This window comes from Botryllus schlosseri, chromosome 7 (genome assembly GCF_051294905.1).
Source record: "Botryllus schlosseri isolate E-star chromosome 7, Bs_hap1, whole genome shotgun sequence".
In the NCBI taxonomy this organism is placed as follows: Eukaryota; Metazoa; Chordata; class Ascidiacea; order Stolidobranchia; family Styelidae; genus Botryllus; species Botryllus schlosseri.
Window position 1 is genome coordinate 2457203 of NC_137242.1, and position 14432 is coordinate 2471634.

Sequence of the window (14432 nt, forward strand, 5' to 3'; positions counted from 1 at the left end):
AAGTGTCTTATCGTGCTGTTATCAGACCGTACCACAGAAATGATGACCATCACAATACTTGCTAAATGTGCCATAGGACATTAGATACATCTGTACTGTGTTGAAACCAGGGCTGTGGAGTCGGAGTCGGAGTCGGTGGAGTCGGAGTCTGGGTAATTTTCGCTTGATGGAGTCGGAGTCGGAGTCGTGAAAACTATAATAGCTGGAGTCGGAGTCGGTGGGAAAATACTGACTGGAGTCGGAGTCGGAGTTTGTGAGAATGACCCTGACTTCGACTCCGACTCCAACTTCTCTATCATGAAAACATTTGCTTTCAAAGAATTTTCAATATAATTTTTATGTAGCCTACCACCAATCACTGTTATTAATAACCATACATATCACGTGCGGCAAGCCCATGGCACGCAGGCCAAATTTGGAACACGTGAAGGTTAGGTGTGGCCTGTGAGGTAATTCTCGAAATTATTTATGATATCAGGTACAATTGCAAGGCCAACCAAAATTTGATTAGCATGACCGCGAAATTTGATGATGACTAAAACAACAGTTCTGACGCATTGACGTATCCAGGGGCCAGCCACATTTATCGCAGATCTTCGTATATGACCATAAAGTAGAATGTTTCATAGCTGATTTATTTGACTTGAAATTTTTCTCTGTACTTCGAGTGATTCATTGTCACTAGATTTCTTGCATTCAGTAGGCCTATTTGAGCCCCCTTCTGAAAATTATAAATACATATTATTCACAGAATTGAGTCTAACTATATTCGCAAAAAGGAGATACGGCTTCGCTTGTGCACTCGCAGCGAGATCGTCGACAAAACATTTGCACAAAATGATAGAGGCATGTTCACTGATACCGTCGATTTTTCTATTTCTAAACATCGAATAATCCTGTCCTTGCCAAATGAGCCCAGTGGTATACAAATGCGACCCCCAATGTATGTTAGCAACATATTTATTGATATAATTCAGGCATTATATTGCAAAAAAATTTCGCGCTTCGCGCGACAAGGGCCTGATTACGCACTGCACAGCTGCATGACATATTATCAATTTTAGAGCGTAACTATTGTTTGCAATGTTACCTAATTCGGTTTGCTCCTATCGGACGACTAAAACAAGGTTATCAACATTCCTGTTGCCCGCGCAATGGTTCGTAAATCTCATGTTTCCCTTTGGCCGACAAAGTTGCCCACCCCTGATATAGATAAAATTAGACATTACTTACTACATTAATTACAACTCGGTTGCACAGGGGAAGAAAATCGCAAAATGCGTTTTCGCGATGCAGTTGAAATTGATGCAATTCTTGGAATTATACCATGATACTGTGACAGAGCAAACGCATCGGCTGGTTTTCAGTGGCGGCTCGTGACAATATCGGGTGGTGGGGCAAGGGCTGCAAGCGACTTTTTATCAAGAAGACGTCACAATGGCGTTTTCCAACGTAAACAAGTAACTTAATGATGGTACGGTAACATGAATTTCCCGGCAACAGTGATTTTAACGTATGTGCCACGAGAGGTCCGCTGGTGAGCTGTGACTTGAAGTGTGGTAACTGCGTAAACGGCGTACGGAACAAAGATTGAACACGGTTCATGTTCGCATTAGACCTGACTAATTATCTGCAGAAATGGAAATGACTATAACTCGAGAGATAGCGTAAGCCTATAATTGGAAAGGTCAACGAATTCGGACAGATACGCAATTGTTATCTCATAGATTGGGCCTGTCCTATTGAATCCAAAACATCATTGTAAAGGACTAAGAATAGCAGCCTCGGAAATTTGGTCTCGGTACAGCATAAGAGATTTTGGCCTTGAAACTGGAGACTGTAACACGACACATACGTTTTTATTACTGTCTTATAGGTCTGCTGCGAAATCGCCTTTGAAAAATATATTACCGAATAAATACGTGGATGAAAGCCTTAAACTTGGTACACTGTTACATGACATTATCGAGAAGTGGCCTCATGGCCCCTTTCGGTATGGTACACTGTCAAAATTAATGCGAACAGACCAACACCGAATTTTGCGTAAAATTTACTGAGGAATAGGCTGATCAAGTGACGAGGGGTTGTACGCAAATGGCTTGAAGGCCACAATTTCACGGTGAAATTGACATTGGAGAATATACGATCAAAGTAAATATTTGAATGCAAACTGAGAATGATATCATCATCTCACTTAACGTTACCGCAGATACACCGGCTTTTGCGTGAAATCCGCAATGTGTTGTAGGCTAAAGTGTCAGATCGGAGCACATCTTTACCATACTCGACCTTGATAACGAAATTACTGCCCTAATCATTGAGTGTCAACCTTGAGACTTGGCACAGCGTTCGATACTAAAATCAAGACATACCGTGCAAAAGCTTATGACGGATCTAGGTAAGGAGCATCGTTAAAATCAATAGAGACCAATACCGGCTTTGCGTATAATCTGTTAGCGATAAATGACGAGTCAGCTCTCACTCGAATTAGGAAACGAAATTACCACTAACACAGTTCAGTGACAAACTTAAAACTTGGTACAGCGTTCGATACTAACATTAAGACTTACCGTGCCAAATGTCATAACCGATCTCAGTATTGAACACCGTCAAAACCAATGGATACCAATACTGGCTTTTGAGTAAAATCTGTTTGCGATGCATGACGGATCAGCACACACTCAACTTCGGAAACGGAATTACTACCCTAAACTTTAAGTAGAAACCCTGAAACTTGGGGCAGTGTTAAATACCACCATCACGACATGACATAACAAGTTTCAAGAGTTTTCATGGTGTGAAACCCCATTAAAATCGACCTATACCAACAAAGGTCGACTAAACGCATATGACGGTAACAGAGTTCAACTATAGATACGATTGTTACATCACACCTTGAGGGCACAGAGCTATCGTGCCCCGGTTGCTCGGTAATTTTATGAATAGGAGAGAGTAAATCACCGTTTATTTATTATGCGCGGTTTTGAGAGAATAGACAGTGAAAGCTTGTTATGAGCGCTACCGGGGCAAGCCCCGGCTAGGCATTCGCAAAGCGAAAACACAGAAGAGAATTTGATTTTCGCATAGACTTCGCTATATATGGGCATTTACAAGCGAAAGGACAAGAAGTATACGATTTTCGCTGTGATTTCGGTTTATATAGATAGGTGTGCGTCTATAAATGGTAAAGAATTGTTATTGAACAGAATTTTAGGTGGGGCAATGCCCCAGTTGCCCTATAGGACGAGCCGCCACTGCTGATCTTAATCGAAAGCTATAGTTGCCCTGATTCCGGAAATACAATTTATATGCTGGTTTGAAAATCAGCATGTTTCCGAATAATCGCTCGACATAATTTCCATTATCATGGTCAATTGGTCATTGTGTTGTGTTGCGGCGTTCCGATGGTTAGGAACAATCGACCTTGACGGCTATTTTGGAGTAGTTCCATCGCCATGTTAACATATTCGGAATCAGCGCGACACTAGCTTTCGATTGGGACCAGTTTGATTAAATTTCAGCTCACGAGGCGCCAGCTTTAGGACTACCAATTACGCTGCTTTTAGCCGGCTGTGTACAGTACACTGTGCAGTGTGCAACCTCATTTTGCCGCCCCGTTGGAGCCTGCCGCCCATGGCGCAGAGCCAGAACCGCCAAGTGACTGCTACGCCACTGGTCCTGTGACGGAAGGTGAGATCGATATGTCAGGTCGTGGGCCGGTAATCTGGAGGGCTGACTAGTATTGATTCAGTAACATACAGCATCGTGGCAAATTAAAATAAGGTCATTGCGGATACCGTTTAGCGGTAGCTTGGGCGCAGGCCCGCAGAGAGTTTCCGGTACATGATGGCAGAGAAAGGTGGCCATGAGACTACTCGTTCTATTAGGATCAACATACATTTGCGACCAAACATTTTGGACCACGAAAATGAACAGACAAAGCTGCGTTCCAATCTTACTGACGCTCATGCTCACGTGCAGTCGTAGTCTTTGCCAAGGGTTTCTACTTCCGACATGCAACCAGAGTTCAAAGAACTTGTCGACCACAGATAAAAACACGATTATTCTGAATCGATTTAGGAATCCGGTCCGCCAAGTACTTTATTTTCCTATATGCGGCCCGCCGACTGGAGAAGTTGCCCGCCCCTGCGCTAGATAGTACAGTTCGATTCATTTATTGACTGGGATATCGGAATCATGGAAGGAATCAACAGCAAACCCAGAACCACAAAACTTGTTTTTGTCGCCATAGCTTATTATGTGAAAGGTGAATATGAGAGATGTCGCAATCGATTGGTTTACGTAATACCGCAACCTCGACGTGTGAGTTTGCGCAATCAATGGACTGCGTGACATCAGAGCTCGTAGTGTAAGCATACGTCATCAATTGTAAAGCAGAGCTCAATATGTGAATATAACAATGATCGCTCACTTTGAATATCCTAACCCAGGTTTCTCTCAAAATAGCTTAAATTCCTTATCTCTGAAGAGCGATATTTTTAAATTGCGAGAAAACTAGAAATTACCCTTGTTAAAATGTAACAAATAATCCCAGATGAACCACAAATCTCAGCTCTGCAGACTATCAGGCGTATCGGGCATTGCGCAATCTTAGGTTACCTTGAAATTTCAAAGGGTCAGTCCACTTGCGTTGACTCCTGTGTGATAAATTGTAACTTGTTTCGGGCAGACATTGGCGATATGAAGTACCGTGGTATCAGATGTATATTTTTTGAAAGTCAGGACACTTCAATGTAGTAGTTGAAGTAATACAGAGTCTATTCGGTTCCTATGGCATCATAACTCACGATTGTGATGTCAGTTCGCGTTTAGTTGAACCGGGAACTGTGTAGGCTAGTTATTAATTCTTTAAACCTGACTTGCGGTCGTTCATTCCTGAAGCTTTTATTGATATTTTTAGTTAGTAAAACAGCCGATCATTACAATGGGTGGTGGTGACGCCAAAAAGGGAAAAGATATCTTTGTCAAGAAATGCGCGCAATGTCACACTTACGATGCTGGTGGCAAAAATAAAACAGGTAATTGCAGTTTGATGTTATTGGAGCTCTATTTCTGACGCAATTTTCTTAAGGTCCTAATCTTCATGGACTTATCGGAAGACAAACTGGCCAAGTACCAAATTTCTCTTATACACAAGCTAACAAAGACAAAGGTGAGTCATAATTTAGTTTTTACGAATGTAGTATTGACTTTGATTGAAGTACCATGCGTATTTGATTTTTAATCATTCATGTATAATTATTAATTATCTACAATGTGTAGACTATGATGTCCTTCATGTTGCCTGGTTTGATAATAAGGTCTCAAGTAATACTCTCATCTCATAACTGTATCTGTAGACTGGAGTCCAGTTCAAAATTTCTGTTTCTCCAGCATCAAAGTTATACCCAGACCAGTAGTAAAATAGCATAACGATACTCCACATGAATTGGTTCTATAAAATGCAAGTAGCTTCATTTATGGTGGGTTAGAAGCACAGTTGAATTTATTTACAGTCGTAACTCGACTACCAGTTTCAAATCCAACAATTGAAGTAATGTGAGATTAATTCGGAAAACAAAATTGTGAAAAATATCCCCTAATGCAGTAAAGTCTGATTATGGAATGTACCGACATGCTAGATTTTCGGAATATCTATGTGGACTAGTGTAATAGTTTACAGTAGCCTACATGCTGATTCTGTCTCAAACTTTTATCTCTCTATATATAATGTTCACAATTTGCAACATGCTTGAATCTATTACTGTACCTGAAATCTGTTATGTTGTTGTCTGTCAGTTGGGTATCGCTATTCACATTATATTGTAGGCCTAGTAATTAACAAAACACGGAGTCGTAGAATAATGCTGTGTTTCAGTACAGTTTTGCTATGTTTCTAATGAAAATTGTTATACAGGAATCACGTGGAGTGAAGAAACATTAGATGTCTATCTGACGAATCCTAAAAAGTATATTCCAGGTAAATTAGGCCTTTGCAGAGTATGAGTCGAGTGTTTGAGTATCAAAACATTATGAATGATGCAGAAAGTTCAAACATGAACCTTTTCTGATACCACAAAGAATATCATACCACTTATTATTGTAGGCCTGCCCAGTCAATCTCACCTAGTGCTTATTCAGACGTATCAATTTTCATGCAGACAATGATGTTCAAAGAGAGGAATCTCTCGGAATATTGATGACGAGATATTTTCAAATTCTCTGAGTCTGCAATTTTGAACAACCCTTAATAGTGGAGGTACTGATAATCTCATCTTTCACAGAAATTGGATATTTTGTTAACTTCGATATCAAAGGTCATTTACTAGGTGCATTTGGCTAACGATTATAGCTATATCTTGATCTGAGTTGTCGCTGTTGTATGCCACATACTCTGTATGTAATTATTAGGGCAAGATTTTGTGTTTTTTGCAGCTTCCTAGATACTCGGAATTTATGTATGATGTTTAAATCTCTATGTATGAATTTTATATTGCAACTTTTTCCTATTTTTCATGCCAATTTTTACTGCAACTTTAATGAAATATCGGGGAGGGATATCGCTATGCTGTTCGGCTCTTTGGGGAAAATTGTGTACGCGTTGCGTTATCTTCTTGCTGCGTACCGGCAAAAATTGTCATTTACGGCGGTCTCGCCAGACTGTCCGCGAAATGGGAAAGTACCAAATTTGACAGCTCTGCAGGAGCTGACAACGAAATGCTGTCATGTAGGTTTTAAACCCAAGGAACATAAAAGTATTCCTTATCGATTGAGTAGGGAGAAAGAGAAGTTACAGGCAGACACCCTGCAAATCTTAAACTGTTACGTTGTACAACGCAACCTTTTGAGTATCTCATACCCAAATAATATAAATACAAGTATGAAACTTTTGTTGAAATTAAGTGGAATTTTCTTGTGATTTTAGCGCAACAAAAACTTTCCCTAGTAATTACTATAATCATGGTTTGATTTTCACTTATGATAATGGTTGCATTTCCACAATATTTTCAACTTAATCTTCATTTCCAATCCGGACAGGAACCAAAATGGTTTTCGCTGGAATTAAGAAGAAGGGCGAAAGGGCCGATCTTATTGCATTCTTGAAGGAAAATTCTTGCAAGTAAAGAACCCAAGATGTCACGCGCACAACAATTATGTTATTATTTATTAAATCCAGGCATATGTATTACCTCTTTCAACAAAAATGTGTGTGTGAAATGTTATTTGATTTGGCTTCATAACATCTAGGAATATTCCATTTGGTGTCAAAGTATTGAATTTTCGAGCTGCAACCATCGTATTTATTATTATTAGGACATTTGTAGCCCTCGCACCAATATGAACTTGAGTATTTTCAATACAGTTCTGGGAGTTTGCTCCATCTCAAAACAATTTTAATTGCAACTGTAGCACTTGTTAATCCAGCACCTTATACGAGGAGAAATATTTTCATATGAATCTCGCTTTGGATGTAACTTCATTATTTGGCCATGGTCGGAGAACACCATTTTCTGCTGTAATAGGAATATTGATTACATCATTGTATGTCTTGCCGATGCTACCAATAAAATAAGGCTTTTAGTCGTGTTTTGTGGCGTGCTTGGTTGCTAATATCTGTATGAAATGATTCTAAGGTATTGCTTAACCCAGTGATTTATAACCGGTGTACCGCGAAAAAATTGGCAAACAATGACAAAAAATCATGGAATCCAAATTCTGAGTGTGACCTTGTTTCTAATCATCCCCGTGAGAACCGAAGGCGTACGGTGACGTAGGTTTTTTTCTGGGGTATTCATGGTGTCTGTCGACTACGATGGTTATTTACACCAGGCCTATTTCTTCATTTTTGTTCCGTAACTGCCGACTTGTAGTACGGCACACTTCTAGGCTTTTATAAGACACCGCTTACACGAATGATATGGCGAGAAGGAGCCTAGATATACCTCCAGTAGGAATTCTGGGGTCGGACTCGAACCCGCAACCCATTGGTGTTGCAGCTGTAGCGACACAAGCTGATAACCTCTTCTGTTTTTTTTTGTCATGATATTGTCATATATTCGACCTCTATGGTCATGACCGATATTGCTTTATGATTCCTGATATGCCAACTTATAGTGCTCTCTAGACGTTTTGTTGTAAGACACTGAGCATTATGCAGATCAGGTGGCGAGGAGCAACCTCGCCAGATGAAACTCCAGCGCTAGAAAGGGATCCTGGACTGGAACCCGCGGCCAATTTCTGTTGCAGCGGGGTAACGTGCCGCGACACTAATCACCACTGACGGTAGGCTATTCCAAGTGCTAGGGTGCGGCGAACTATCTTTCCCTTCGAGAGGGTGCCGCGAGGTCGAAAAGGTTGATAACCAGGCCTGTTTATTTTTGGATTTCTCCAAAAATAACAAAAATAGCTTAATTTTGGATGTTTTCAAATTTTATTTTTGGAGAATCTCCAAAAATAAGAAATGAAGGTGTTTTTCGCCCTAATACTACTAGAAAACTTCACCGAAAGTATGTTGTTATCGTGTATTCATGTCCTTTAACACAGCTACATCATCAGTGATCTGGATCTAACTTTCCAATACTTTCGTCACAAAGTCTTTGGCCTGGAGAATGCCCTCCAAACAAAAATCAGTGAGTGACGCCCGGTAGAGACCCTTCACCCAGTTTGTGTGTTTTTGGGGTATTCATGGTGTTTGTCGACTACTATGGTCATTTACACCAAGCCGATATTCTTCTTATTTTCCGTAACTGCCGACTTATAGCACGGCCCACCTCTAGGCTTTTGTAAGACACCGCTGGCGCGGATGAGGTAGCGGAGGAGCCTAGGTAAACTTCCAACACTTAGGTATCGGAATTCGGAAGTCACCCAGTTGATTTTTGAGAAATCGGCTTCGACCGTCGCAGTTGTGGGAAGCATCGAACCATATGAGCCCAAAGAACTGTCGGATGGCTTAAAACTCTTCAATATTCCAAGCCTTTTCTCCTGACAAGCGCTCGTCAATAATGCGCTTGAAACTGACGTCCATTTTGGACCGGAGAGGCATATGGATTGAATTGGTCTTCTATATTCTGTATCTACTCGGGTGTCGATCAATTCACTGAGCTACAAATAAAGTAACCTATATATATGTATCACTCTTGTTTATATTATTCGAATCTAAAAGAGCAAGAAGTTTTTGTTCTGTCCTGCCTACGAGGTTGCACCACTTGGCGTGGTAGACTGGGCAGGGCCCTTTCATTGTCGGCAACTTCAATTTTCCTTATGCCGTCGATGCAATAAGGCTCCCGGCTGCCTCGAAAGTGGAGTCCTTCTCTTCGTCGATGTTCTCGAGAAAATCGAGGACTGCACAGTGCACAGTTCACACCCCTGATCCTCCACGAAGTTGCGTGTCTCAGTGAACTTGATAGCGCTACACCGACTGCACCCTCTGACCAGAGAACCTTTCCTGCCGCAGGTGTCACTGTCCCAGTCCTCTGTTGGGCACCGAGATCGAAGGCGTTCGACCACGCGATGTAGCTCATCCTGCTGCTCCACGATCAGATGGCCAAGTCGCTGAAGATTCGTGACGGTGGTGCTCAGCTCTGTGGCCATACGATCGAGGACAATCAGTTGGAACCACCACTGCGGCGAAGTTGCACAGGCCGGACTTTTCTCGCATGTAATCTTGAGGAGTTTGGTACGGTGTCTAGTCAACCAAGTGGTCACCTTCTTAATTGACAACCAGCGGGTGTCAACAAACTTGAGCGCGTACTTTCCATCTCCTGGATCAAGTCATGTAGCCGTCTGAGGTAGCCATTCAGTCCCATCATCGTGTGGACGAAGTGATAGAGGTGGCGGGATTCGGCCTGAACCACAAGGTCCAGCGCGCACCACACTCGCACGATTTCATACCATTCCGCCTCTTCCCTTTACGCCACGCCTCTGATCCTAACAGTGACTAAAAGTACTTTTAGCGTTTCGGAGACCCCCTCCCTCACACACTTGCCGTTTGTACGCGTGTTTTTGTGAGTTTCCCGGTTGTTTCACTAGCATTTACACTGCTCTGACTCGTTTATATCACTAAAAAACTTGAAAAATCATCATCCAAAAAAAGCTTATTTTTGGATGTTTTGAAATCTTATTTTTGGAGAATCTCCAAAAATAAAACCCAATATCCAAAAATAAACAGGCCTGTTGATAACCAATGGCTTTGAAGGTTCAATGAATCTAGGTTTCTGTAAATGGGGTTCTGTGGTTTCGCAAAAGATACAAATAGATAGAATGCTGACCTTTTTTGGCAGTTATGTAGCTTGATCTGACAGGGTTGCGTGAGTCAGAGCTGCAGCTATGAAGGGTACACCACCCTAAAAAAAGTTGAAGTTGTTCTGGATAAATAACGACTGGCGGTGGATTTACCAATTCGTCCAACCAGAAGCCTGCTTCATCTGATACAACAACCTATAGTTCAGAACCGCGGCTCTCATTTACCCCTGAAAATCCCAAATATAATAGACAGTTGTTACCTGTTTTCATGAACAGTTGTCGTCCATTTCTGCATGCCAATGCTAAAATAATTAACGGGGATTAGATAAGTCGTCTAAAACCGCGGGAAGAGAATTCCTGAAGACAAACGCATTGGCGAATAGTCGAATACCCATCGTAAAACGGGATAGTTCTACTGCATTTAAAACAAACGGTGTTTTAAACAGTGTTTTAAATAAAGGCCTTTTTTTAAATGTTTGATTTTTTTCAGTTGTAAAATTATGCTATACTTGTGTAAATACTTCCCAAAAAACATGTTGTTTGAGCCTACGGACAATTACCACCCGATATAGCCAACGTATATCGATATGGGATGGTTGGAGCCCGCAAAATAGTCGGTTCAACATTAATAGTACAGATATATCGTCAAATGAGCTATATTTACCCTATAATTTAATATTGGTGACGCCATGGCTTTAATAAAAAAATAAAAATATAAAACATGTTTTAAATAAGGGCCATAAACATGTTTGTTTTAAACTGATTTTTGTTTTAAATGCAACCCTACTACTGCTGGTGATAGGCCTTTACAAATTGTTTCTGCAAAGACCGAAGAGCACATTCCCAATACAATTTTACCAGCCTCAAACTAACAGTTGCTAGTCAAGTGTAAATCGCAACAGTTCAATATAATTCCCCATATATCCAACTACTAACTGTGAGTTAAAATATGTAAGAATAGCAGCTATAACGTAACGACACATATCGTTCGTTGTAGTAATGACGTGCATAATTAATTACTTTGTTTCAATGCATAGCACTCGCCAGCATCAAACTAAAATAACCGATATAGAATCTATGGAAGTCTATGTGATGCAAGCTTTTGAACTAGCCTTATGGGTGTATGCTGACACGGGGTACGTGCTTCAAGATATTCGTTATGCGTACTTGAGAGAGAGAGAGAGAGAATTCTTTTATTCGTCAACCATGAAATATAGTATAGGCAATGTCCACAAACATTCACGTCCAATAATATACATTTTTTATATTTTCCTAACTATATTTTACATGGTATAGGCTGGGAGACCCGATATGCCACAAGCCACCTCATTTGTCGCTTGCGTCGTATATTCTCTGCATTACTTTTCATTCAGTGTGTATGCCTCTTATTTACTTCGCCTAGGCTAAGGTGGGTGTCTGATCTTGAAGGCTACTCCAAGTTGTTTCGACTCCTTCCTATCTTTTCATTATAGGCTATCGCAGTCTTGTGATGTTTTTGAAACGATGAAAATATTAATAAACCTGATTGATTGATTGATGACCGAAGTCTTCTAAGCCGGAGAGCCGGATTATCTTGATGAGTAGCTCTGCTCTAATGTTTTAAAGTCGGCCCGACACCAATATAGGTTTTATTAACCACTGCTGTAGGGGATAAGTTGGTGGTTAATTGAAAGACTATTCCAAGTCGTTTCGACTCCTTCCTGCGGGCCGCAGCATCAATAATAGGGGTATTCAATGTATTTCCAAGTAGGCCTTATTTGACGGGACCTTGTGGACTGGCATTACACACGTGTGGTGAAAATGTGATGTAGGAGCAATATTCAAGCCTGGCTCGAAAAAATGCACATTTTCAAATAGTTGAATAATTTTTTTTTGTACTTGGCATAAATTGCCAAAATAATGAGAAACAGACACAATGCAAGCGTGCAAATACATCATGACAACATTAATAACGAAAATTAATGTGACATAGTAGTTGGTATTGTATTATAGTGTTCGGCAGCAATGGGTTGGTGCAACTTGTCGAGTCCAAATGTGTCGTAGTAAAGAAGTGTCCAATCACCTAACATTCCATTGGTGTTACAGCTGCCGAGCCTACCAGTTTGTTACTCGCCACCTAATTGGCGATAATAACAAGGATAGAGAGACCCAAGATCTAACTCCGCAACGACCTTTTGAGAAATTACTATTCCTCATGACAGTTTGATAGTTTTTTTGCGTCTGTCCATCGCTTTACCAGCCCTCGGCGTTCCAAATCACAAGTCCTTCTCAGATTTTAACGTTTGAACCGGTTCAAATCGAGTCCTTCTCATTTTATCACCCAGTAAGTCCGAGTTCGAGTAATTCTACGAAAGATCTCGCTTAAGTCGAAATCTCAATTTTCAGTCATGAATTATCAACGGAACATGTTTTCTCATAAAAAAACAGGTGAGGTGACGGAATAGCAGATCTTCCAACGCACGTTACCTTTTGAAAGTGTTGCGATATTGAAGTTTGACAAGTAGTTTAAGGTTTTTGAAGCAGTTTTTAAGTGAATTTTAAGTTCTCAAATCGTTAAAAGATATGTGGCATTTAAATATTGTCAAATACATGAAATTTAAAAGTTCCGCGAGCCGCGTGTTTGAGATTCTTCACTTTTTTTATCATGGTTATGATGCTGTCAGCGTCGTGTGTCCTGGCGAAAACCAAAAGTAAAATCAGCAGATCTATGAACAGATCGTTCCTCACATATAGTACGTTTTTGGCTAATAATCTCAATTTTATAAGGTGCGGCCCGCGAAGAGATTCAGATGTGGAATGTGGCCCGCGAGCCGAAAAGTTTGTCCAGCTCTGCCTTAGAGGCTCGCGTAGCCAGTAACCAGGCCGTGTCCCAGCTAATCTATCCGCGCAGATATTCCTGAACTACTTCTACTTCACGCCGCACCTGCCTAATACTAACGATACTTCACGCTGCTGCTACCAACTACTAATACTTCACACTACCAGTACCACTACTACGACATACTCACTCGCATCCATCTGCACTCCAGCCACGCTCTCACCTCGCTCTCATCCAACTCCCCAATCAACGAATCAAAATGCAGTCGCCCGCCATGCCACCACACGCAACATAATTTCTAAACGGCAAATACAGAACATTCTGGAAACCCCGAGTTTCCACACTTGTATCGTAATCTTGTGGTCAATTCGAATTGGGAAATTTTGAATAGATATATAGTAATCTGAATAGAGCTTGAATCTTAATTGACGCCATAGGGATAGATCATTAGGCGTACATCAGGCTCATCGCTAGGCTACTCCATACCTAAAATAAACAAACTGAACCTATAATGTCTAAAGTCGCAGTCCCAATCACGTTGTCATTACCGAATAATAATATGGTTTTGTAGTTTTTTGGTAGTGTATTTCAACAATTCCCTTTCGCGGAACCCAATTTAAGAACCCCCACTTTATTATCTTTGCTAAACTAATTTCCATCTGTCTGCACTGGAATCGACTTATATTAAAATCCACCGACCGCGCTTGTGTCAGCAGAAGGAATTTGTAGTGAATCTAAAAATTGTCCACTAGCTGCGCTCGCGGTTTGCCTGTATTTCATGTTGTTTGTTTCTATGACGTCATAATTGGTTGTATGCAATGTAGCTAGATGCATGTTTTTGAAATTCTCCATTTGCTGACGATTGCCCTTGAGAAGTGTCAGCTCGAAAAGCTTCGGGTATTCGGCGTCTGATTATTGCTACATTGATATTGAGCAGAGTGTAAAACAGGTTTCTATACTTGCTACCGATATTAGGCTACCCCACAAGTTATACAGCTGTAGCCAACGCCTCAATCCAGGGATATCTAGAACTTCTAGATATCCCTGCCTCAATCGCACGGATATGGTTTTAATGATACAGTAAACATGTGAAGTCAAGATTGACCCCGTACGCCTGCTAGATTTGTTACAACAAAAAACGATATCGATCTCATTGATTCGTTGAATAAGCATCATTCGCTCTCTACATGCAATGTATGTCGCTGGTGATGTTGTGTGATTGCGGGTCAAGCTCATAGCAGAGAGTCACTAAATATTCACAAACGGAAGCTGGATATTTCGAGCAAATTTTTGTGACAAAGCATGTAAAAAATATTTGAGATTGTCAAGGTGCATGCTCGTTTTGCGTTGATTTTTTATATGCTGCCAGCGT

The 14432-nt window shown here is 40.9% G+C and overlaps 1 protein-coding gene and 1 long non-coding RNA gene across 2 annotated transcripts in view; one reads left to right on the forward strand and one right to left on the reverse strand.

The window, feature by feature from the left end:
- The first annotated feature begins 4762 nt into the window (after positions 1–4762).
- On the forward strand, positions 4763–7223 carry LOC145442277 (cytochrome c-like). Its single transcript, XM_080320182.1, has 4 exons — positions 4763–5039; positions 5093–5173; positions 5918–5980; positions 7039–7223. The coding sequence occupies exons 1-4, from the start codon at positions 4946–4948 to the stop codon at positions 7122–7124; spliced, it is 324 nt and encodes a 107-aa protein (XP_080176308.1). The 5' UTR covers positions 4763–4945; the 3' UTR covers positions 7125–7223.
- Positions 7224–9670: 2447 nt separating this feature from the next.
- The window catches only part of LOC145442288 (uncharacterized), a 43966-nt gene continuing 39204 nt past the window's right edge, over positions 9671–14432 (reverse strand). Inside the window, exon 2 of the long non-coding RNA XR_013916012.1 lies at positions 9671–9783. This is a non-coding gene — a long non-coding RNA (uncharacterized LOC145442288). The remainder of the gene's footprint in view (positions 9784–14432) is intronic.